Source organism: Trichechus manatus, unplaced genomic scaffold (genome assembly GCF_000243295.1).
Source record: "Trichechus manatus latirostris isolate Lorelei unplaced genomic scaffold, TriManLat1.0 scaffold00001, whole genome shotgun sequence".
Classification (NCBI taxonomy): Eukaryota; Metazoa; Chordata; class Mammalia; order Sirenia; family Trichechidae; genus Trichechus; species Trichechus manatus.
Genome location: NW_004443937.1, coordinates 27,949,037 through 27,971,261, shown reverse-complemented (window position 1 = coordinate 27,971,261; position 22,225 = coordinate 27,949,037). Strand labels below are relative to the sequence as shown.

The window sequence follows — 22,225 nt, the reverse complement described above, 5'->3', positions numbered from 1 at the left end:
TCCTACTCTGAGGTCAGCTGCCTCTGCCTTCTCTCAAGGCACGCCGGGTACAGGCACACTCACTCACTGTTCCACCGTCTGCAGCCAGGCCCTGTGCCCAGCACACCAGCTGCTGCAAGACACCTCAGTCATACCAGTTGTAAACTTCAAGGCCCTGGCCCCCAAGAGCACAGCGGTGGCCAAACTCAGGGCTCACAGGCCAGCAGTCCATGTCTGCCACATCTGGCACGTGGTACACAGCACTGTTCATGAAGGTGGGCTCACCATGCCCCAAACGCCAGAAGGTCAGCCGCTGGTCGATGGAGGCTGAGACCATGAGGTTTGGGCTCAGGATCTTGAGGCCTGTCACGTGAGCAGCATGTGCACAAGGGACAGAGTATTCCTCTAGTACACGCAGCTGGGGTCTCAGCTCAGCCTCCCCTGCAGCCTCTTCCAGCTCTGGCACCTCCATAGCAAGCACGAAGACGTGGAGAGAGCCATCCTCACTGCCACTGGCCACAAGATGGCGGCCCTCACATGTGGGCAAGGTGTGCAGGCTGTTGATACCGCAGCTGTGGGCCTGGAGGGTGAGGCAGGGGGTGCCCAGCTCTGGGGGAAAAAGATGCTTGTCATGACTCGCCTGCTACATGCGTGAGGGTAAAGGGGTGGGGTGGGGAAGTCAGCCCAGTGCACTAGCTACTCACGGTAGGGAAGCCCAGGCTCTGCTGGTGGCTCTAGGGCAGTGGAGCCATGGTCTAGCACAGTGGTGAGGTCCCAGAAGGCCAGGCTGCCATCGGTGGCTGCACTGCATAGAAGCAGCTTCCTGGGAGCCAGGAAAGAGCAGCCAGGTCAATGGAGGGGATTGAGGGCAACAGGAGCTCCCACCCAACCCAGCCTCTCTCACCGCCGCCGGTTGGATGCCTCGTGTGTAAAGGAGTGAACCTTGAGGACACACCGCTTGTGATGGAAGGTTTCAGCAAGAAGCTGAAGCCGCCGCCCCGAGTCCTGCAAGAGAAAGAGCCTGGGGAGGCAGGGGGTGGCCCAACTCAGAACTCATTCGGGACAACCTCACATCCTTTTTCCCTCAGCTCCCTGGACCCTATGCTCTCACCTCACCGCCCCGTCACTACAGGCTGCAGCCACGAGGGGGCCAGGGCCAGGCCGGTCAGGCTCACACACAGCGAGGGACATGTACCTGCAGCCAATAGCACACAGCCGTCAGGTAGGGCATTTGAGCCTAGGGGCAGCTGCACAGGGCTTGCCCTGCATGACCCCTCCCCATGCCCCTGCACGCCACCTGGTCTCTGGGTCCACCTTGACCAGCTGGTGCCGATTGCGCTGCCGGTCCCAGTACTCATCTAGCCGATGGGATGAAAGGTGCATGATGTGGCACGCAAGGCGGCTTGGAGTGCTAGGGTCTGGCGTGACCATGATGCTGAAGCACTGCATCTCAGCCCGGCCCCCAGCAGACACCACATGGGCAGTCAGGCCTGGCCGAGGATCTTGAGGGCCACCTGGGGTGCCAGTGCCCCAGACAGCCACAGCACGCACCGAGGAGATATGGTTGCAGACAGCTGTGAGTGCATGGGCTGCGCCCGTGGCCGTGGGGAGTGCCAGGACACAGACGGTAGTGTCTTCACTGCCTGTGATCACGATGTCAATCAGGCCAGGCCCCTTGCTGCCAGGCTCCAAGTGGTCAGGCTGCCCAAGGTTGGGCACCTCAAATTCAGGCCCCAGAGTGATGGTGCCCACACGTTTTACACAGGTGATCTCGCGGCCATGCAGACCCTCCCGGAGAATCACGTGTGGCCGGGTACAGCCACCCAGGGCCCGGTACAGCATGACATCCCCATCCTTGAGGTAGGCAAAGGCCACAGCAGCCTCGGTATCTGAGAAGGCCCAGGAGCGGTGCCCTCCACCACAGTTGACAATGTGCAGCTTCTCGTGTGACCGGGGGCTCCATACCACAAACTCGTTGGCATGGAAACCCAGGATGACCACGCTCCCATCAGCCACCATGCGGAGCCCAGCCAGCCAATTCATGCCTCGGCAGGACTTCTGCCGTAGGACTGGCTGGAGCTGTCCGCCTCGCACAAAGAGCTGGCAGTAGGCGCCGTCGCGCCCTGTGGTATACACGTAACCACCATGACAGGTGACCGAGGTCACGCCCTGCTTCCCATGAAGGGAAGGGAGTATGGACACAGGGCCCCACTCAGCTGAGGTGCTCCCTTCCCCACCACTGCCACCACTCACGCCAAGTACCCCAGCCCCAGCCTTGCCTCCAACCCCAGGGGCCTTGAGCAGACCTGGTCTGGAAGGAAACAGCAGCACAGAACCCCGGCGGTCCCCGCACACCAGGAAGTCGCCTGGCGGCAGGAAGGCACTGCACGTGTGCCACCTCTGCTTACTTGGGGGCAGCAGATAGCGGCAACGTTCCTTGACAAAGATGGCCTTGCCAGAGGGTGCAGCTGAGATCTCCAGACAAGCCACCACCCCACTAGGGCCCGATGCCAGCAACAGGAGCTCCTCATAGCCACGTAGGGCCCAGCTCAGGCTGTGCACCTTCCCCTGGAAGAGGGTCAGGTCCACAGCAGCAGTTGGAGTGTTGATGGGGACAACCTTGACACGACCTTCCCCATTGGCCATGGCACACAGCCCAAAGCCCTCAGGACCAGGGGCTGCTTCTAGCAGGCAGTAGGACTGGAAATGCTTGTCCTCCAGCAGCTGTTCCCAGCACTTGACCTCGAGGTCATAAAGGTACAGGGCCCCTGTGTCAGTCACCGCCAATACTCGCCAAGAGCCAGCCAGTGTTACAGCCTTGAGGGTGCCTGCCCTGCTATGGGACTTGAAACAGAGGGCTGAAACCCCCGAGCCTGGGTACCCACGGCCCACCAGGTGCCACAGCCGGATGCCTGAGTCATCACCCCCAGTGATGACCCAGGCCTGCTGCTCGTGGGCAGCTATGGCCCGGATCCCACGGCCCTGGTGGCCCCGAAAGGCCTGGAGGATCTCACCTTCATGGCTCCAAACCAAGCAAACACAGTCTTCTCCTGCGCTGATAAGGTAATTCTCCAGGAGCTTGACCTGCCACACACGGGCACTGTGCCCGAAACAGTGCCCAATATTTTGCACTCGACCCCCAGGCACCCGGAGGTCGCCCACCTTCCAGATGCGGACACTACGGTCTTCTGAAGCCGTGGCCAGCAAGCCCTTGCTTTCCAGGTATGACATGCTGAAGATGACACCCACATGCCCACTGACCCGCCGGTCGGGTGCCACAGGCTCGTTTTCTAAAGTGGCTGCTGGGTACCAGACCAGGAGCTCATTGGAAATGGCACCTGCCACCATGGTCAGCTCCCTCCAGGTGTTTCCAATCAGGCGGGCTGAGGAGAGGGTGCACCTGTCTGTGCAGTGCACCTCCTGCAGGGTGCGTCCTACCATGGGGTCGTAGAGCACCACTGAGTTGTGGCCCAGAGCCACGGCCACATTCTCCTCTAGCCAGCGTGTATCCCAGATCCAGTCGGACATGCTCCACAGGCCAGAGCGCCAGACCTCCCGGAAGCGGCCCTGCCCCCAGCTAACTTTCACAACTCGGAGTCCCTTGCTCCCAAACACAGCCACCATGGCCTGCGACTCCAAGTCTCCATCGGGCTCTGAACGCACCCGGAACCCATGGATAAGATAGTGGCCAAGCAGGTTCTGTACTCGCTTCATCATCCGCAGATGCCCACCAAAGTCCAAGCTGTACACCAGGACGTCCGGCCCCTCACCTAGACGGAAGCAAAGAACCACATCAGAACCTCCCACCTAATGCTGCCGACCTATGGGGAAGGGACCCCTCAACATGTAACCTGTGAATACGTTAGGACATGTGATCCCACAGGCATGAACCTCGGGAAATCCTTGGCCTCAGTTTCAGCTAGATTTTCAGTGCTGGCTTTCTGCTCCCTTTGTCAGCCACTCCAGTTCCATTCAACCATGAATTCCTTCAACTCTTAGCCTCCTCTTGATCCAGCTCACTCTCACACTTCAGACTGGAACCCCCCCAGGTTTAGTCCCCAGTCCTTGGCCCCATCTACCTCCCCATGCATTGTCCCTCCTCTCTCCTCCACGGGGAGGTTGTCCAGCTAAGGCAACCTTTCCACCCTCAGGTCAACAGCCACATTCCTCCTGATTTTCAGGAGCCTTTCCCGTATGTCTGAGAAGGAGTGAGCATGTTCAATACCAATGGGAAGAACAAGGAGAGGCAGCCCACACTCTGGTCTCGGCAGAGGCTTGGGCTTGAGTCCTGGCCCTGCCATTGGCCCGCTGTGTGAGCCCCCCTTCTGGGTATGGTGGCCTCAGCTCAGAGAGCCCCAGAGCAGCAGCAACACAAAGGGCTGTCAGGAGAAGCAGACGAAATAAAGACATTCAGGGCTTAGACTGAGTCTGGCACATGGCAGAAACACAACAAATACAGGCTACTGAAACATCATTTATCGCTTCATGATATGCACGCTCCTTGCTTTCCTCCTCACTCTTTCCTGGGCCCATCTGCTCCAAGGACTAGTGTTGCCAGAGGCTTGTCTGGCACCTCCCTCCACACTTTACTCGTGTGCAGGCTTTCTGGACAGCCTCATCCTCAACCCAAATATCTCCAAAACCGAACATCCAGCTGCCTCCTGGCCATCCAGCAGGCACCTCCTGCTTCACTGACATCCTCCCCAAATTCTCTAGGTGCTCCTCATCCCACTGACCATCACACCCTCTGGCCATCCTCCAGTCAAAAACCTGAAAGCCCCCTGCTTACTCCTCTCTCAACCTCCCACTTCTTATCTGTCTCCAAGTCCTGTGGATTTTACTTTCTAAAGAGTTCACAAACCCTGCCCACCATGGCAAGCTTAGTGCTTTTATCTGAGAGACAGCAACAGCCCCTCACACCACTGCTGACCTGCAATCTCAATCTTTCGACAGTCAACGCACATTTACTGAGCATGAATGATAAACCAGACACTAAACCAGATGCGGGCAGTGAACAAGCACAGACCCTGCTCTTCTGGATTCGGCAGACACTAAACAGTAAAATCACACAACTACATCATTACAATTCTGGCAAATTCCAGGAAGGAACCCTACAAGTTGCTGTAAAAATGTAAAATGGGAAGGTCTAAAACAGTGGTTCTCATACAGGGTGACTGTGCCCCTCAGGAGACACAGGTGTGAAGCCCTAAGGCGGGCAAGAGCTTTGGGTAGTGTGGCTGGGACAAGAAATGAAGGATTTAAGAATGGGCCAGAGAAAATATTATTGAGGGGATAAGAAAGACATAGTAGCCTGGCCTCGAATGATGCCAACAAAGGCAGAGAAACAGACAAGCACATGAAGTCAAAATCAACTAGACTTGGTACCTAACTGGCTTGGGGGAGTCAGGTAGATTCTCAGGCTTGGGCATGAGTGACTGGTGGTTTCCCTGCTGAGCTGAGCCATCAAGCAGAAGGACCACTGAGAGTGGAGGGAGTATTTCAATTGGTAGGCACCTATGCACGGGACTCTGGAGAGAATAGGGCTGGGGATTCAGATTACAGGTGCACATGGAATTAAAAATTGTAGCTATATGAGTCACTTCGAAAGTCACGGGAATGGGTGAATTCACTTGATGGAGAGCCTTCTAACACATTTCACACCAAGTCATTCTCTTGCTTAGAACCCTTCAACGGGGCCTCCTCACCACCCTTAGGGATAAAGTCAGATCAAGACCTAAGACAATCACCTCACTTCTCCAGCCTCCTCTCCTCCCAGACCTTAACCCTGCTCCAGCCTCACAGGAATTCCCTCCTTCCTAAAAAGTAACAAATTCTCCTGGCCTCACTGCCTTTGGCATGCTCAACTTCTGCCCAGAACTCACCCCTCCCCTACTCCTAATTCATTCTCTGGTTCTTCGGGTTTCTACTTTGCTGTCCCCAACTCCGGGAGCCTTGGGAGTTTAGCTCTTGGTAGGCTCCCAGATCCCCCAACCAAGATCAAAACTGGGCACTCGCCCCCCACCCCGCCCCCCTCCCCAACTACCTCGCCTGCCTAAGACTGGGAGCAGCTCACTCAAGGCCCTTTTAAAACAAAGAAGCACCTCATCGCCATTGTCAGTCAGGAGTAGCTTCATGTCAGCCTCACCGTTCCCCAGGGCTCTGCCGCCTCAGGTCCCAGGCCTTTGCGCCAGACACTGAGGCCTGTGCTTCCCCATCTGGCCCTCCTCGGAGGAGAATCGACGCTGGATTGCCCGGACCTCAACCACATCAGGAGGGGCCTCATCCCCCGCTTTCCAGGGCACTGCCCTCCTTGGAAAGATGTCATCCTCAATTTCCCGCGACCTCAGAGGAATTTCATTCCCACCTTCCCTGGAGAGGCCACACCCCCGCCCGCTCCGGACCCCGCCCCCCAGCCATACCCGGCCCCGCCCCCCAGGGGGCTCATCACCCGACCTCCCGCTCCGCCTCCTCAGGAGAGGCCACACACCCCCACCTCCTCCAAGAAGCTACGCACCAATCCCCCGACACGACCGCGTTATCCGGCACCTTCCCGCGGCCCCGCCTGCCTTGTCCATGTCGGCTACAGTTTATGATGGGCTGCAGTAGCCACATCAGTATTTGTCTCCCAGGCCCGTCCTCGTTCCCGTCGTCTCCTGAGGTCCCTTCCCACCTCCGATCGGACCTCGTCCCGCAGCCCGCCCTCCTCCTCGGGGCATCCCTTTGTTCCTCGTGGCCCCGCCCCAGGCTGCCGCTCGGTTTCTTCGCTCGCTGACGCGCGCCTCAAACCAAACCTCACCCGCCAACAGACGGTCCCCCACGCACTCCAGACCCGTGACCGGGAGGAGTATGAGCTCCGAGGTGGCCCGCGGCCACACGTAGTCCTCATGAGCGTCCATGACGGGCCTCGAACTGCGGGGGCTGCCACCACCAAGAAAGAAGCTGCGCTCTCGCGAGAACGACCCTTCCCCACGCGCCGCGCCGCCGATCGACTGCGCCTTTGGCTACAGGTAGCAGAGCCTAGGGACGCCCCGGCGCAGCTGATGTCCAATGACGACCCTCCGCCCCACGCGATCCCGCTCATGATTGGCGCAGCCCGCGGAGGGGCAGCCCTTGCTCCTCCCCTCACGTGACGTTGGCAGCGTACTTCGGGGACTGGCCGGCGCCGCCTGGCCTGGTCTCCCTCCCGCCCGCCTGGAGCTTGTTAGGCCTGCGGCACGAAGCCGTGTGATTTTATTTGACATTATCAGGGCAGCATGGGTCTGTACACAATAAATAACATGAGTATAGGAAATGCACTCCAGTCGCAGCTGGAGGCGGGGGTGGGGCAAGACATCGGCCATGCCTTTGGTCTGCAGCAGGGCAGGAGGAACGGCAGAGCCTCGACCTCAGTTGGCGGCCACCTGGAGGGGGAAGGGCCGGAGCCGACCCTCCCTCAGAGCTCCACGCGGGCGTCGCGGTAGGCCCGGTCTAGAGCCCACTCGGGCTGCGACTCGGCGCCACCTCCACGGGCTAGGCGTGCCATCTCCTGCTGGAAGAGTGCCTGCCGCGCCCGGCTAGGGTCTACGTTGATCCAGTTGTTGGCAATCCACTTGGTGCCGCGCGTGACCAGGCAGCCTCCGTGCAGCGAGTAGTCGTCCACGTCACCCACCCAGCCTGACAGTGGAAAGTGTTGTGAGCAAGGGAAACGCTGGGAGAGACCCTAGGCTGGGCTGGTCTAAGCTCAGCCTCTTCTGGTCCAAGGGCTCAGTGGGCCCAGCTGTGCACACCTCAGGTAGCAAACAGCGGTCCCCAAGGCCTCCTTGGGAGCTCAGCATCTCAACCACCTAGTGCTTTGTGCACACCACTGGCCCTCAAGACCAGCTTTCCTACTGCCAGGCATGTCCACAGCCCTTCCCAGGCTGGGCTGGCAAGGGACATGCGCCCACACATCCCCAGAGAGCAGGAAGGTTGGGGCATCAGGGCAGGATAGGTCAAAATGACCCAAGAGTCTACATGGTGCTGAGGCAGCCTGCTGAGGTCAGATAGGATGATCTTTGAAGGGGCACCAGGGATAGAATACTATTTGGGGGTGGCCAGAAACAGCCCTACAGGGGGCTGGGTAAGGGGGAGCTTTCCCTGGGTACCCCAGTCTGACCACAAGCACTCACCTTGCCCGTCAGGCAGGTAGTTGTACCAAAAGACTGCTGTGCCCTGCCGGGGCTTAACACGCAGATTCCCCTTGTCACAGTGCCTCCGAGTGTCACGGAGGTCAACGTCTTGCTGAATCAGACTCTGTGGGCAGCAAGGTGCTGGGGTTTGCAGGTTGCCCCCACTGCATGGCCAGGCAGCCAAAGGTGGCCAGAGGCAAAACACCCACATGTGCCAGGGCATGCTTGCGCCTTCCTCCCAGGCGTGGTGGGGTGTGTACTTGGTGAGCCCAGGCCAGGCCAGCCCACAGGTAACAGCCCAGCTGACCCCTTACCATTTCATCATAGGTCCTGTTGTCTGCTACTGGGAAGACTGTCTCACCCCCGCCAGTGACGTTGTTCAAATAAAACAGCACCGTCATGTAGCTGTAAGGCAGGGGGGCTGCTGAGCAGGTCTCCAGCTGTATGACACTCCCAGGGGCTCACCTGTGGGCAGGACAGGCTGCCCGGGTTCCCAGGGGCCAGAGGGGCAGGCCAGTGCCAAGATGCCCCTAGTCCCTTCCTCCCACAAGAAGCCCAATTATTCTGTGTGTCACAATGTTTTTTGTGGCCAAGATCATAGGTGCACTTAGCTAAACTATGTGGCCCTGACTAAAGGCCCAACTAGGAAAGGTAGGCTGGCAGAAGCAGCTAGGTCGTCCAGAAGGGCTGGTCAGGCACTGCAAGGGCCTGAGCCACAGCAGCCACATGGAAAGGAAAGACCTGCCTCTGTACCTTGGCAAGGAAGGGGGACATGGGGGAGAGAAGCTGAGGCCTCCAGCAGTGGAGGCAGGATCAACCCCTGGGAGGGTGGAAAGAATTGGGGGCCCAGCCTTGCCTCTAGCTTAAGACCTCTGGGGGAAAGTTTGAGTGTCTGTGGGTACCTCAATCACTGTTGACTAGAGTGGGCAAGATGGCCAGCAGCCACCCCTATCCTGCCACTTGGTAAACAACTTGAAGGGAAAGCCAAGAGCTTCATCAACCAGAATGGCCTCAATGCTCTTCTGGCCCCATGCAGAGGGGCATGCCCACAGGACAGGACTGTGCCTGTGTCACAGAGGTGCCCGGTCTGGGAGTTGGAGGCAGTCCCCAGGTAAGAAGCAGCCCCCAGGTAGGAGGTACTTGCCGGCAGGAGGTCTCGAAGGGTACGGACTCATTGGCTACCAACTTGGTGTGAGAGCAGATGGTCTCCGGGTACACGGGCCCACTGTCCACGTGGGCGTGGTAGTGGCCTCCCTCTCCATACCGCACAACCTGCAGTGGCTCGCTGAGCTCCACGATCTCAGGTGACAGGCGGGTGAGACGCAGCACCCTGGTGGGCAGCGGGCAGTCCGCTGGGCACCCTGAAGGAGCCAGCCAAGATGGACCCCGGGCCTGCCCCAATCTCTGCCCCTGCCCACCTTCCCTGGAAGCCCCTTGAACCACTCCAGACTGGCCCTATAGGAGCATGAAGGGATCACTTGTGATGAGCCCTTCTCCCTGGATGTTAGATGCCCACTGGGTGGAAAAGATGAGATTCCACTAAGTTTGGGGGCTCAGACTCAAGCTTGCTGACCCCACCCCATCCCCCCAGGAAGGAGGTTGTTTATCTAAAGCACCTAGCAGCTCAGGGGTAGGAGGTCCTGTGAGCAGAGAAAAGGGGTTATTTCTTCTAATTAACTGAAAACAAACACTCCATCTAGTTCTAATCCTAGCTGTGTATTGTTTGCCTAAAATTAGGGCTAATTTGTCTTTCTTAATTGCCTGTCTTTCAACAGGTCCCCATCCTGGTCTAACAAGTGGAGCTTAATCCTGAGGTGGCTAATCAATTTTGCCCTCTCAGTCCCAGTTAAGGGCTTCTGAGGGGCCCCAACACGACTTCTCCCCTACACCAGGCCAGAGGTGGGGGGAGGACAGCCTCAGGTGCTCACCTCTGGCGGATGGCACGCATGACATGGTGGGCACCCTCACCCTGGTAGAGCCACGTGTGGTGGCTGTTCCGCACTAGCTCACTGGTCTCCGCCTTGTGGGTCCTCATATACTTGTGGAAGTCCCGAAGGTCCATGTTGGAGAACTCTTGCAGACTCAGCACTCCTGCACAGAGGAGCTGCCATCAGTGCCTGCCAAGCCCATAAGGGGAGGCAGCAGCAGCAGGCTGCACCTCCCTACCTACCCAAAAGGCAGCAGCAGCCCCTGGCCTCAGGTACTGGGGGGCCATGTGCACCTGTACCCCACCTGGACTCTTGGGTCAGATGAACCTGGTTTCAGTCACGTCAGGCCCTAAGGGAAGACCCAAAGGAATTCATCATTTCTTCAGTTAACCCCTCTGATTTGGCCCTGAAAGGGAAGAAGCCCAGCCCCTGTTAGAGTGGCCAGAGCAAGGTCTCCAAAGGAAGCTTGAGCCATGTGGCCAGGGCCCAGGCTAAGGACCACCCAGCCTCTAACCTGGTTCTAAAGAGTGTAGTGGCCACTCTTCAGTCTCGTAGAGGGTAAGGAGAGAGACTAGGCAGCACTGGGTCTCCTCCAGGGCCTTTCACAATGGATGGTGCAAGCTGGGGCCGGTCCTCAGGGGATGCCTCATGACCTCAGGTCCCATCCTGGACAAAACACATCTAGCCACTCCTGCCTGCTGGGTTACTGGCCCACTTAGGCAAAGAAAGCCAAGCTGCTCCTCCAAATGAGAACCCTCTCCCCCGGTTCTTGCCCAACCCACAAAGCAGGGGCTTCACCTCTTGGGGCTCTAAAAGAGTAGCTGGTGCCTTTGCTCCATGTTATCCTGGCTGACTCAAAGGAGATACCTGCCCCTCCTTGACCCAGATTTTTCTGAGGGTAGGGGATGCTCAAGGGCTGTGAGCCTGTCACCAGCTCTGTACATTGGGGCAGTAGCAGTAGGACACCCCTCCATCCACAGGTCCAAGCCAGATTCTTCAATCTGGGTTCACCAGCCACAAAGCCATTCTTCCGAGTCCTGTTTCGCTGCTGTATCTTCCTCAGTTGGTACAGAACTTGAGCATGAGGGTGATGACCACACCTCAGAAACTTCCCAAAGCGGGAGAGGCTGCTCACATGACAGCTTCCCTCCCCACCCCCAGCCCCAGTAGTTAGCAACACCACCACTTCTGTGTTTCAGCATGGCTCCAGGTGGAAGAAGGAAGGGAGACCTCAGTTAGACCAGGGAGGCTGCCTGCAGGGGCAGACCTCACACCTAGGTGGAGAGGCAGATGGAGCAGGACTAGCAGCCAAGCTCGAGCCTGGACTTGCTGTCCCCTTGCTTCTGCTCCACTCACTCTGCTTCTGCCAACTGACAGCCCCACCTCCTGCACCCAAACTCTGTCTGATGAAGGTCAAAGGGTCTCCAAGAATTGCTCTCAGGTGTCACCAAGAAGAATGGGAGGGTCAGCTGCCTGACCTCTTCCGAGGGATGAAGGGCGAGGCTGGGCCCTCACCTCCACATCTCTAGCCACTTTAGAAGCTGGACAGAGAGGCTGTCTGGCTATCGGGGCAGCACCTAAGCTTTCAAGCTTTTCAAGCTCACAGGGACAGAACTGTGAAGTGTGAGCTCACCATCACCGTCAGGGTCGGCCTTGATCGCAGAGTACATCTCCTGAATGCTCTCTGGAGTCATCCACCGTCCATTCCCCAGGCGAGTCTGGGCCAGGACCTGCAGCACAAGAAGGTCCATCGGTGGGTTGGCCAGAGTCACCAGAGCACAGATGGCCCAGTTCTTGCTGCAGGGCTAAGGGTTCAGGTGAGAGGGCATGGGCAAGTACATAGGATAGAGCCTGAGGGTCCCTGAAAAGAAGTGAGGGTGGGCGGAGAGGTCCAGAGGCATCTGGGGAGGAAGCCAGAGGGTAGTCAAGAGGCCTGAGAGCCACGGGCACTTCCAGCCCTGCTGGTACTGTGGCCTCCATGGGAAGCACTGGTGGCTGGTTGGAGGCAGAGTGAAGGACAGACCTCTGTCCCACTCAGATACTCCAGGTGGGGTGGGGGAAGCCAAGCCCTGGGTGTGAAGAGGGAACAGGCACCAGAGGGAGGCCTGACTAGGGCATGGCCACCAGGCTCCTAGGAAAATCGGCTCAGGGGGTACTCTGTCTGGGCAATAAACCTCATGCCCTGCCAAACCTCTCTCAGAAGCCCAAGTTTGAGGGGCATGTATGGTGTCTGGATTGCTGGCCACTTCAGAGCTGCCATCCCATTCACCATGAGGTCTGTGGGGCCCCCAGCTATGGCAGCAAGGGATCTAGACCAGAGAACGCACACCACCTGAATACTGTGGCAATAAATGCCATCACCCCCAGGTGGATTCCCCTGACATCTTCAGGTTCACAGGGCAGCAAGGAGGTCTCCAGGGATAGAAGGGGGGACCCTAGACCTGGACATGCCCAAGCTAGCCTAGGGTGGCATCTGACTCTTGAGGCCAGGGCTGAGCTGGACAAGCAAACTTGTCAACAGAGAGGAAATTCTGGGCACTCCCACCCTGTGCCTACTCCAGGTCCCTGTATCCCAACCTCACGGAGCTGCAGGAGACCATCATGGTTCTGGTCCAGCAGCCGGAAGAGGTCCAGCTGGCTGACCTGCATCGTGCCCATTGCCTCCTCATACTCCTCAGTGGGCAGGATCTGGCTGCGCTGTAACCCCTTCATCTGTGCCAGGTGGATGGTGAGCCGACACTCCTCATCACTCAGGAAGTCAGGGACTTCTGCCGTAAGAGAAGGTGGGTGGTGAGGCCTAGGACTGAGCCAAGGCATTGATGCTCCTGGGACCTTCCCCCTGCAGGGCTCCTGGGGTCTGGAGCATTCCCTGTCCCCTAGTGGCACACTCCCTGGTATTGAACACCACATTACATCTGCTCTGGACTCTGGCACCAAGGCCAAATTGTCCTGCAAAGGTTGGCCAACTTTTGGAATGTGGGGGCCTTGGTCTTCCAGTCTGAGAACACACATTTTCCAGGGGAGTCCTGGAAGGCAAGCCAGAGTTAAGCTGAACCTGAGTTAAGTTCTTCTCACCTTGGGTTGGGGCCAAAGGCCAGAGAGTGGACCTCCACTTCTTACTGGGTATATATTTAAAAAGCAGGGTGATGGTAGCTGGTTCTTGCTTTCATTTTTGCTTTTCAGCACTGGTCAAATAAAAACAAGCAAGGCACAAGACATCCAAGTGCTCTAGGCCAGTCCAAGGGCCTTGCCCACCATTCTTCTGCACAAGTGGGCGTTGGTCATTTGACCAGGGCTGGGTTGTTGACTTTCCAGGCTGGGAGGTTGGTGGAGGGGTCACTCAGATTTTTGGCAGATGCTGGTCTGAGAAGATGCTCCAGGTGCCCTTTGCTTCCCTAATTCCTTCAGGCACAAAAGTACACTGAGCAACTGCTCCATGCCTTTAAGCCTCTGAGTATAGGTCGGGCCTGGGGTTTAGCCCTAGTTGCTGGATGCCCTCACACTGGTAGACAGTTTGGTGGAACTGGAACACCCATGTGCTGGCATTGCCAAAGCCTTCCAGGGCAGGAGCCCAGGCCCTGTTTCATTCCCTGCTGGGGAAGAGGACTTCCTTAGATGGGGGACAGAGGTCCACACAGGGACTGACTGAAAGGATGAAAGCTGCTGCCGTGTCCCCTCAGAACTCCTACAGGAGGGTCTGCCATTATCTCGCACTATACTCCCAGGGTAAAGTTCCAGTCCTTGCCAAGGGGAAGGAAAATGGCCACTCTGAGCCAGGAATCGAGCAGTTTTTAACTGTAATCAAAGCAGAGCATACTTAAGTAGCACAGACTCTTCCAGGCACTGTCCTAAGCACTTCATACATATCGATTCCTTAATTCTTACACTGGTTTTAGAACATCAGGCCCCATTAGTTTACCTTTCTTATCAATGAGGAATTCCAGGCACAGAGAGATCAGTGACTCGTCCAGGGCCACTTAACCTGTTGTACTCCAGAATCCATGCTCATGACCAGATTTCAACTTCCAGGGATAGGTGACCCAAATATGATAGCACTGTGGACAGGACAAAGGTCCCCACCCCTGGCCTGCATGACACCCACCCCCCAAACCCAGCAAACCCAGAAAGGGTGTGAGCCAGGCACTGGCAGGCAGCCTTGCTGGACAATGGGCTAGGTCAAAATGCTAATCAACAGTCAGCTCTTGATTTTGTTTTAAGTAAACGAAAAAAAGAAAAGAAAACACAAGCCCAGATTTCTTTGGTTTATTAGGTGCCTGTAATCCACAGGCCCAGCAGTCCCCTAGCCTATCTCACCCCTGCCGTGTGCTAATCAAATGCAAACAGCCCAGGCCAGCGTGCTGAGACCTGATCAGGTGGGTCCAAGCACTAGAGAGCTGGGCAAACACCAGCACGACCCCCATCTCTGCTGTGGAGACCTATAAAGCTCTCAACCTCGGCCCACTCAGCCCAGGACGGACAAGGCAGGTCATGGAGCGAAGGCTGTGGCTGCTGGTGGTGCTGGTGGTGCTGTGGAGTGACGGTGGGGCAACGGCTCCCTGGGGCCCTTCACGCTGCATGCCCATTCCCCAAGCCATGACACTGTGCCACGGCATTGGCTACGCAGAGATGCGGCTGCCCAACTTGCTGGACCACGACACAGCAGCCGAGGCCATCCAGCAGTCAGTCAGCTGGCTGCCCCTGCTTGCCCGGGAGTGCCACCCTGACGCCCGCCTCTTCCTCTGCTCCCTCTTCGCCCCTGTGTGCCTCGACAGGTAGGGCAGAGGCTCCCGGACACAGGCGGGAGCCTCTCCTCAGCCAGGGCCTGCTCTGGTAGCAACTTGCCTCTTCACTAACCCTTGCTGAACACGGTCAGGGTCACCTGTGGTGTTCCTAGTGGAGGGGAGCAGGTGTCCATGGGATCAAAGGAGATGTAGGCAGGGGACCACCAGCGTTGAGCACCATGGGGTCCAACCCTCAGTCTAGACTCACAAACTATCAAGGTTCTTGAATGCTGAGGTGTAGCTGGGGGCCAGGAGCACCTCTCCAGTGAGGTGTGGGAGCTCAGTCTGCCCAAGGAATCCTGGCAGGAGATGGAGCCATGGCTCCTCCTGGGCCTCAAACTCTCTTCGACCCATCTGGTGGTCTTTTCTTGCAGAGTTCCAAGATGGAAAGGCCAATTCCTTTTCCTCAGCCTACCCTATCCTGTGAACAACTGCTCCCTCAGCTCTCTCTTCTAAGAGCAAGGGCCCTTCCCAGAGCCTCCAGCCACCCTGCCAGCAACAATGGGTTCTTTCACTGCACGAGGACAGGGACCCCTGTACTCTTCGCCAGCCTCAGCGGTGGCCAGAGACTGCAGAGCCCTGAAGGCCTTTCAAAACAAGAGGCAGGGCCCTGCCCTCGCCCCCCAAAATTAAAGTGAAGGCCCAAGGTGCAGGGCCCCTCCCACACCCGTCTCTCTGACAGGAGACTGCTAACCCAGCTAGAGCCAGCAGTGCTCTGGAAAGAAGCCTGGGCTACAGGCAGAGGGGGCGGAGCGCCCAGAACAGCAGGGTTGGGAGCCGAGGGTGGAGGTGCGCGCATACAGAAAACCAGGCTGCAGGGCAGTTGCTAGGTGACCAAAGTGTCGTTGCCCAGCGACCGCGGGGAGTCACCTGCCACACTGCAGTGCCAGGAGCGTGGAGAGGCTCCAGCTGATCTGGGGGCCCAGCCCGCAGCCCCCAGGCCCTTGTACTGAACCTCCTGACACCCCTGAGCCTGTTTCCCACAGGGTTGTCTACCCCTGCCGCAGTCTGTGCGAGGCTGTGCAGGCCAGCTGCGCCCCCATCATGGCCTGCTACGGCTACCCCTGGCCAGCCATCCTACACTGCGGGCGCTTCCCCGCAGACCACGGCCTCTGTGTCGCCGCCATTGCCAACAGCTCGCGCTCGGACAGCCCACGTGAGTCCCCGCACGGCCTCCCGGCTGCGCTCAGCCCTTTCAAATCACCCCCGGCGGGAATCAGGTGAATGAGTCCCTCTGGCGGGAAACAAAAGGGGCCTCCCACAACAGGGGTCTGTCTCCCAAAAGGCTAAGAACAAGGGGAAAACCGGGGACCCACGCCGGCCGCGCCCCTCCCCAGGTGACTGCCTCACACCAGCTCCTCCCCCCCAGTGCCGCGCGCCAGCTGCAGGGACTGCGAGCCGCAGGACGCGCGCTCTTCCAAAGACGTCCTGGACACGCTCTGCGCCAGCGACTTTGGTGAGCCCCGAGCGTGCAGCATCTCTTACACATCCCTTACAAGTGCCTTCACGCCAGTTCCTGGCTCAGTGCCAAGGCGAATGTTAAGAGGCAATACCCAAATACTATGTGTGGTTAGAGCTAAAAAAAAAAAAAAAAAAAAAAAGAATTTACACATGGGACATTGCTGAAACAACAACAACAAAAAAACCCTGCTGAGGAGGTGGTAGCTGGAGGACAGCCCTTCCCTGAGACCCTGTTTCCAAGAGCAAAGCGTCACACAAGAGGGTGTAGTTTGCCAGGTGGAGAGGACGGGTTGGGGGCCGCCTCATCGCCTGTGCCCTCTGATCCGTGCCCCTCTGATCCGCTTCAGCAGTGAAGGTCAGGCTCTCCTGGTGCAATGGGACGTCCTCTGGCCCCTCGGATTGCGACCTGGACTCCCGGCTGGAAGTACTGAAGGCAGGCCCACTGCCCCCTGCAGAACTGGCTCCCACCCTGAGACGATGGCTGCAGCTGGACGCCACGTGCGTGCACAATCTCCTGCGCCGCATGCACGCCGGGGCCTACATGCTGAGTGGGGAGGTGCAGGGCAGCCGGCTCCTCGTGACCACCGCCTACCCCTGGAGCCGGGCCAACCGCAATCTGCAGCTGGCCGTGCACAAGTGGCGCCATCACCAGTGCCCAGAGTAGGATTGGTCGGAGGTGGGGAGAGCTTGGGACTTTGTAGGCATAGCCTCTGCAGTGGCCCGGCAAAATGCACGTGCCCATGGACATTCATAAAACCTTCTTTCTGCTGCCCCCCATGGGGATTTCCAGACAAGAGTCCAGAGAGGCCCAAGGCTCCCCCAGGAAGAGCTCATAGAGAGCTTGCCCACTTTGCGTGTACACAGCTAGGAGCCTCTGCCAGAGCAGGTAATGCTCTACCCGCAAAGGGAGAAGGCAGGCTCCTGCCAGCACCTTTCTGACCTTCCCAGGCATGGGATGACAGCCCAGCTAAGGCCAGGCTACCACCCACAAGCCCCAGCACCCCAAACTGAGTCAGGGCAGGCACAGTCTCAGGCTATGCTCACCTTGGGCAGGATGCTGCTTGTCAAGGTCCAGACAGACCCAGTTCCACCTGCTGACACTGAGTCCATAGCTCTGCCAAGCTGCAGCAAGCACACGGAACAGCAGGGATAAAGGGGGTCCAGGCAGAAAGCTGCATTAAGCTGCTTAAAAACCTGAACTAATATGCATACCAAAATTCTCTCCCTATTTCTGGGCCTCCGGTGTGTGTCATGAACACAGTGGTCTTACCTAGCTGCCTGTTTTCTTAAGCTGAAAAAGAGTACATTTGGAAATCCCGTAATAAAGCAAGTCATGATTTTAAAATAAAATGTTCTGTGTACTGGTGGCAGTTACTTTTTCATCTTCAATAATTAAGAAAACAAAAAATTCTCGCTGGCCCACTGGAATTGCCCCCTGCTGCCCTTGAAGAGGTGCTAGGTCAGGAGGTCCTGATGGTGGAGGCCACTCTGAGCAAGCAGGTAGGTGCTGGGTTAGGAATGCATGGTAAGCCCCTCCAGCCAGCCATGAATTACCAGCACTGGATACAGCTCCAGGCACTGGACACACAGCAAGAACAAGTCAGCCCTCCGACACATGCAGCTCACCTTTGGGGGCAGAGGCACAAATGACACAAATAAATACAGAAGACAGTTTCCAACCTTTTAAGTGCTGAGAAGGAAACCAAGCAGGCTGATCTAACAGGATGTCTGGGAACCTCCAAGGATGGGTGGTCACGGGAGGCCTCTGAGGAGGGGACATCTGAGTAGATGCCTGACGGAGGTTGTTATGTACTGAATTACATCCCCCAAAAATATGTGTTGTAAATCCTAACCTCTATGCCTGTGGTTATAATCCATTTGGGAATGGGCTGTCTTTGTTATGTTAACGAGGCAGGATTAGTGTACGGTGTGTCTTGAGTCAGTCTCTTTGGAGATGTAAGAGATTAAACAACTGAACAGAGAGAGATGGGGTAAGATAGGTGCCGAGACACATGGAGATCTCCAAGGAACCAAGAAGCAGAAGCTGAAAAGACAAGGACCTTCCTTCGGAGCCGACAGAGAGAGAAAGCCTTACGCTAGAGCTGGAGTTCTGAATTTGGACTTCTAGCCTCCTAAACTGTGAGAAAATAAATTTCTGTTTGTTAAAGCCATCCACTTGTGGCATTTCTGTTATAGCAGCACTAGATGACTAAGACAGAGGTGAAGGCACCATCTGTGGGAAGAGCCAGGCTTCAGCCTCCTGGTGGCAGGAACAGCATATACAAAGGCCCTGAGGCGCAATGAGCTTGGTGTCTGAGAATCAGAAGGGAGTGAGTGACGTGAAGAGGTAGGAGATGAAGCCTGAGAGGTAAGAGGGCCAAGGGGCACAGAATGAGACCTAGAAGTGTAATGAGAAGTCTTGGAGACTTTTAAGGAAGGGAGTGATGAGATTTGATCTGCCATTTAAAGACAGAATTAATGCAGAATGAGGTGACGCGAAGGGAGAAGTGAGTCACATGAAAGAAGGCAACATCCCCAGAGAGCTGACAATGACTCAGAACTGGGGCACCCCCTTCTGAACTGAATTTGTCAGGACGAAGTCCTCAGCAGACTCCTGATAGCCCAAACCTTTAGGAAATACCTACCACAGTCAGGGGAGGACCTTTTGTAGCCCAGGTCCCACTCACCAAATGTCTCCAGGACAGGTGGGAAACAAGAAATGTTCCCTGAAGAGAGAGCCTGGAGGTTGCATGGGTCTTCCCTGTGAAGTGGTGGCATTCCCTTCCATGGAGAAGAAGGCACTTTGGGGGTGGAGCCCCGGCCCCCTTAACCCCGCTCATATCCTGGGCACCCACCCCTTCAGCCCTGGCATCTTGGGTCTCCAAGGCTACTGGGTCACAGGTTTGGAACCAAAAGCAGCAGGGCAGAGGGGACAGAGCTCACAGCAGGCCCACTCCCCTTGGGCCCTGCCTGCTTTTTTAGGGTCACAGTAGACAGCAGACTGATGGATGGACAGACAGGCAGGTACAGAAGCCAGACAGACTCCGCTCCTTCTTAGGGTGAGGGGTCTTGTTTTGGATTCATCCAATAACAGCATTCAGGAACTGCCCCTTCATGGGTACCCTTGCCCCTTTGGTTTCCCTCTCTCGGGACTGGACTTCCTGGTTACTTCTGTAACCACTGATCTCTTTATTCACTCATCCTGACACAAAGCCCACCTCATTTCCCCAAACAGCAAGCCTTGGGACTTTTAGGGTAAAACTCGGACGTCCTTCATTGACTGACCTGAGGGTAATTTAACTGTTTTCAAGGAGACAGTACCATAAGCAGGAAGTTCTTGCTGCAGCTGCCCAGTTCTCCTAATCATGCCCTTTTAATTTGTCTGAAGAAACAGGGACCCATCTGAACCAGTTTACTTCTTGTCAAATCTCGTTTCCTGAGGTTTACTCTTGGTGACTTCGGGTCTGGGTTTCTCATTCTCTGCTTTGTAGGACTTTGACACAACAAGCTGCATATTGGCCTCATGAAGGAGCCCTGGTGGCATAGTGGTTAAGCACACGGTTGCTAACTGAAAGGTTGGTGGTTGGAACCCACCAGCTGCTCCACAGGAGAAGGATGTGGCAGTCTGCTTCGGTAAAGATTTACATCCTTGGAAACCCCGTGGGACAGTTCTACTTTGTCCTATAGGGCCTCTATGAGTCAGAATCGACTCAACAGCAATGGGTTGACATCACGGCTCACTTAAGTCTGAATTAAATACATACAGGCCTCAGGAAAGCTGACGAGAGACAGCACATCCCTCTCAGATGTGTGTGTTCATAGCAGCAGTAAGGGGGTGAGTGTTATTCCCTCTGCTTGGATCACCCTTCTCCCAACAACCACCTGGCTCAATCCTGCACCTCTTACAGATCTTCGCTCAAATGATTTTCTCACGGAGGCCCACCCTGGCCACCCTACTTAGAATTTCAACTACAGTTGAATTCTGCCTTATCTGTCTGCAATAACTTATCACCCTCTGACACACCATTCGTATTTATTTGTGTTATTTGTCGTCTGACTCCTCCCCCATTCGAACGTCAGCTCCATTTTTTGTTCTGTTTTCCTATTCTGTTCAATGCTGTGTTCCCAGCACCTAAAACAGAGGCTGGCACAGACTTCAATGTTATTCAATAGTAATCATCGTAATAATAATGATGACAAAAGGACTGACATCATAACCGACTTCCCCACAATTAGCAGGCATGTGACGTCATTCCCATAGGTCTAGGCAGAATCCCCAAGCAGGGCCCTCTCCCCCAGGGGTAATAGTATGTGCTCATATGCTCTGCTTAGGCTCCAGCCCCCTTCTTAAAGTCTCCTACCCACTCCACCCCCAGCAGCCAGGAACAGCCCCAAGTTGGCAGAAATGTATGCCTTGAAGTGGGGTACTCAGGGCTGGGCTGGGCAAGCCTACCATAGGCAAGGTCCATGGGTCTGGGGCCCCCACCTTGATTGACATGGGTAGGCTTTGAAGGACTCCAGGGTCTTCACAGGTAGCACTGTGGCTTTAGAGTGCAGGCTGCCTGGGTTCCAATCCTGGCATCGCCACTGAGCTGGCTGGGTGTCTGCCTCACTTTCTCACCCACTAACTAACTTGAGAGTGGGAACTATGCCCACCTCACAGAGGGGTTGTAAGGATTCAATAAGGCGATCACATGAAACCTAGCACATAATAAGAGCTCAGAAAACATGAACTATAATGCTGGCTCCACATGACTTGCCCTGGAAGGCTTTGCCTGTGATGGCTGAACACAAAGACTCCACCTAGACTGTTTGTAGCAAAGGCTGGTGTCCCAGTGGGGCAGGCTTGAGGGTGCCAGCTTATCCACATTTGGAAAGCCTGCTTCTCATCAGACCACAGGGGTGGGATACCCCCCGCAAAGGCTCTGAGATCAGCTGTAGACCAGATTATCAGTCTTCCACCCTCCCCCCACTCTAGAATGTGACAGAATTAATTGTGGCAGGGATGTCCAAAGACAGTATCAAAGAAATGTTTAGACACTAGCCTAAGGGTCACATTGCCCAGCCCTGTGCTGGATCAGCTGCAGAGAGGAGGAGTCAGAGACAAGTGTGCAGAGGTCACCCCTTTACACTGTTATGGGGGTAGGAGTGCCACTTCACTTTGGTAAACATCTGGGTGGAAAAAAGAAAGGGCTACTTTGAAGCGGCCATTTTCAAAACAGATGTCACGTGGTCAAAATGAGTCTCAAGGCAGCCACGAACCGCAGCCCCCACTGGCCCTTCCCAGGAGCGCCGAGCCGACTTACCGAAGAGCAGCGGCTTGAGGCTGAGGGTTCGGATGTAGTGGTCCCTGTCTGCGACCAGCTGGACTTTGCGTTCGTGCCCTACCTAAGGGAGAGAGGCACAGCGGGCAGCTCCGTGGCCAGGCTGCCTGGGCCTCCCTCTCGTCGCCGGACAAGGGGAATGTCGCCCCAGCCCAGCGCGTGGCAGTGGGCGAGTGGGTGAACCCGGGGCGCACAGTGCCGGGGGTAGCGTGGGGGTGCTGCGAAGGGGCCGCACGGCCTCGGTCGTCTCCAGCTCGGCCCTGCAGAACCTGAAGCAGGTGGAGCGGGTGTCCTCACCTTGATGCCCTCAAGCCGGGTGAGGGGGCCCAGGGTTGGCGCGGGACCCGGGCCCTGAGCACGGCGCTGGGGCCTGGGGTCGGTGGTCTCATCGCCGTTGCTGTAGTGCACGAAGAGGAGCAGCGCCAGCACGTTGCCCAGGTACAGGTGCACAAACACCATCAGCACTAGGAAGTAGGCGCGCGAGCAGATGCCGCGGGGCTTGCACAGCGGCCGCACCGGCGCGTCCTCGCTGTCGCTTAGCCCCGTGGCCACGCGCGCCCGGCAATGCTCAGGCGGCGCCCACTGCGGACCCGCGGCCTCGCTGG

At 56.8% G+C, this 22,225-nt stretch overlaps 2 protein-coding genes across 2 annotated transcripts in view; both read right to left on the bottom strand.

The window, feature by feature from the left end:
• Positions 1-79: 79 nt before the first annotated feature.
• On the bottom strand, positions 80-3,765 carry WDR6 (WD repeat domain 6). The gene is made up of 5 exons (XM_023726753.1): positions 1,277-3,765; positions 1,091-1,174; positions 884-1,000; positions 684-802; positions 80-588 (listed from the first exon to the last, which is right to left on the bottom strand). Exons 1-5 carry the CDS (start codon positions 3,694-3,696, stop codon positions 125-127), a joined length of 3,204 nt encoding a protein of 1,067 aa, XP_023582521.1. The 5' UTR covers positions 3,697-3,765; the 3' UTR covers positions 80-124.
• A 3,346-nt stretch (positions 3,766-7,111) lies between these two features.
• Positions 7,112-22,225, bottom strand: part of P4HTM (prolyl 4-hydroxylase, transmembrane) — a 15,765-nt gene continuing 651 nt past the window's right edge. Inside the window, exons 3-11 of the mRNA XM_004368724.3 lie at positions 21,918-22,221; positions 21,603-21,684; positions 12,632-12,822; positions 11,688-11,784; positions 10,055-10,217; positions 9,271-9,456; positions 8,441-8,531; positions 8,127-8,250; positions 7,112-7,632 (exon numbers count right to left, since the gene is read on the bottom strand). Of these exons, the coding sequence (XP_004368781.1) occupies positions 7,412-7,632; positions 8,127-8,250; positions 8,441-8,531; positions 9,271-9,456; positions 10,055-10,217; positions 11,688-11,784; positions 12,632-12,822; positions 21,603-21,684; positions 21,918-22,221 (1,459 nt within the window). The 3' untranslated portion in view covers positions 7,112-7,411. The remainder of the gene's footprint in view (positions 7,633-8,126; positions 8,251-8,440; positions 8,532-9,270; positions 9,457-10,054; positions 10,218-11,687; positions 11,785-12,631; positions 12,823-21,602; positions 21,685-21,917; positions 22,222-22,225) is intronic.

Bases quoted from the DNA above. Each gene is read 5' to 3' on its own strand.
- WDR6 (XM_023726753.1), bottom strand. From the start codon at position 3,696: ATGATGAAGCGAGTACAGAACCTGCTTGGCCACTATCTTATCCATGGG. The intron at 1,175-1,276 runs GTGGCGTGCAGG...TATTGGCTGCAG, and splicing joins AAGGTGGACCCAGAGACCAG to GTACATGTCCCTCGCTGTGT. The intron at 589-683 runs GTGAGTAGCTAG...TTTTTCCCCCAG, and splicing joins AGAGCCTGGGCTTCCCTACC to AGCTGGGCACCCCCTGCCTC.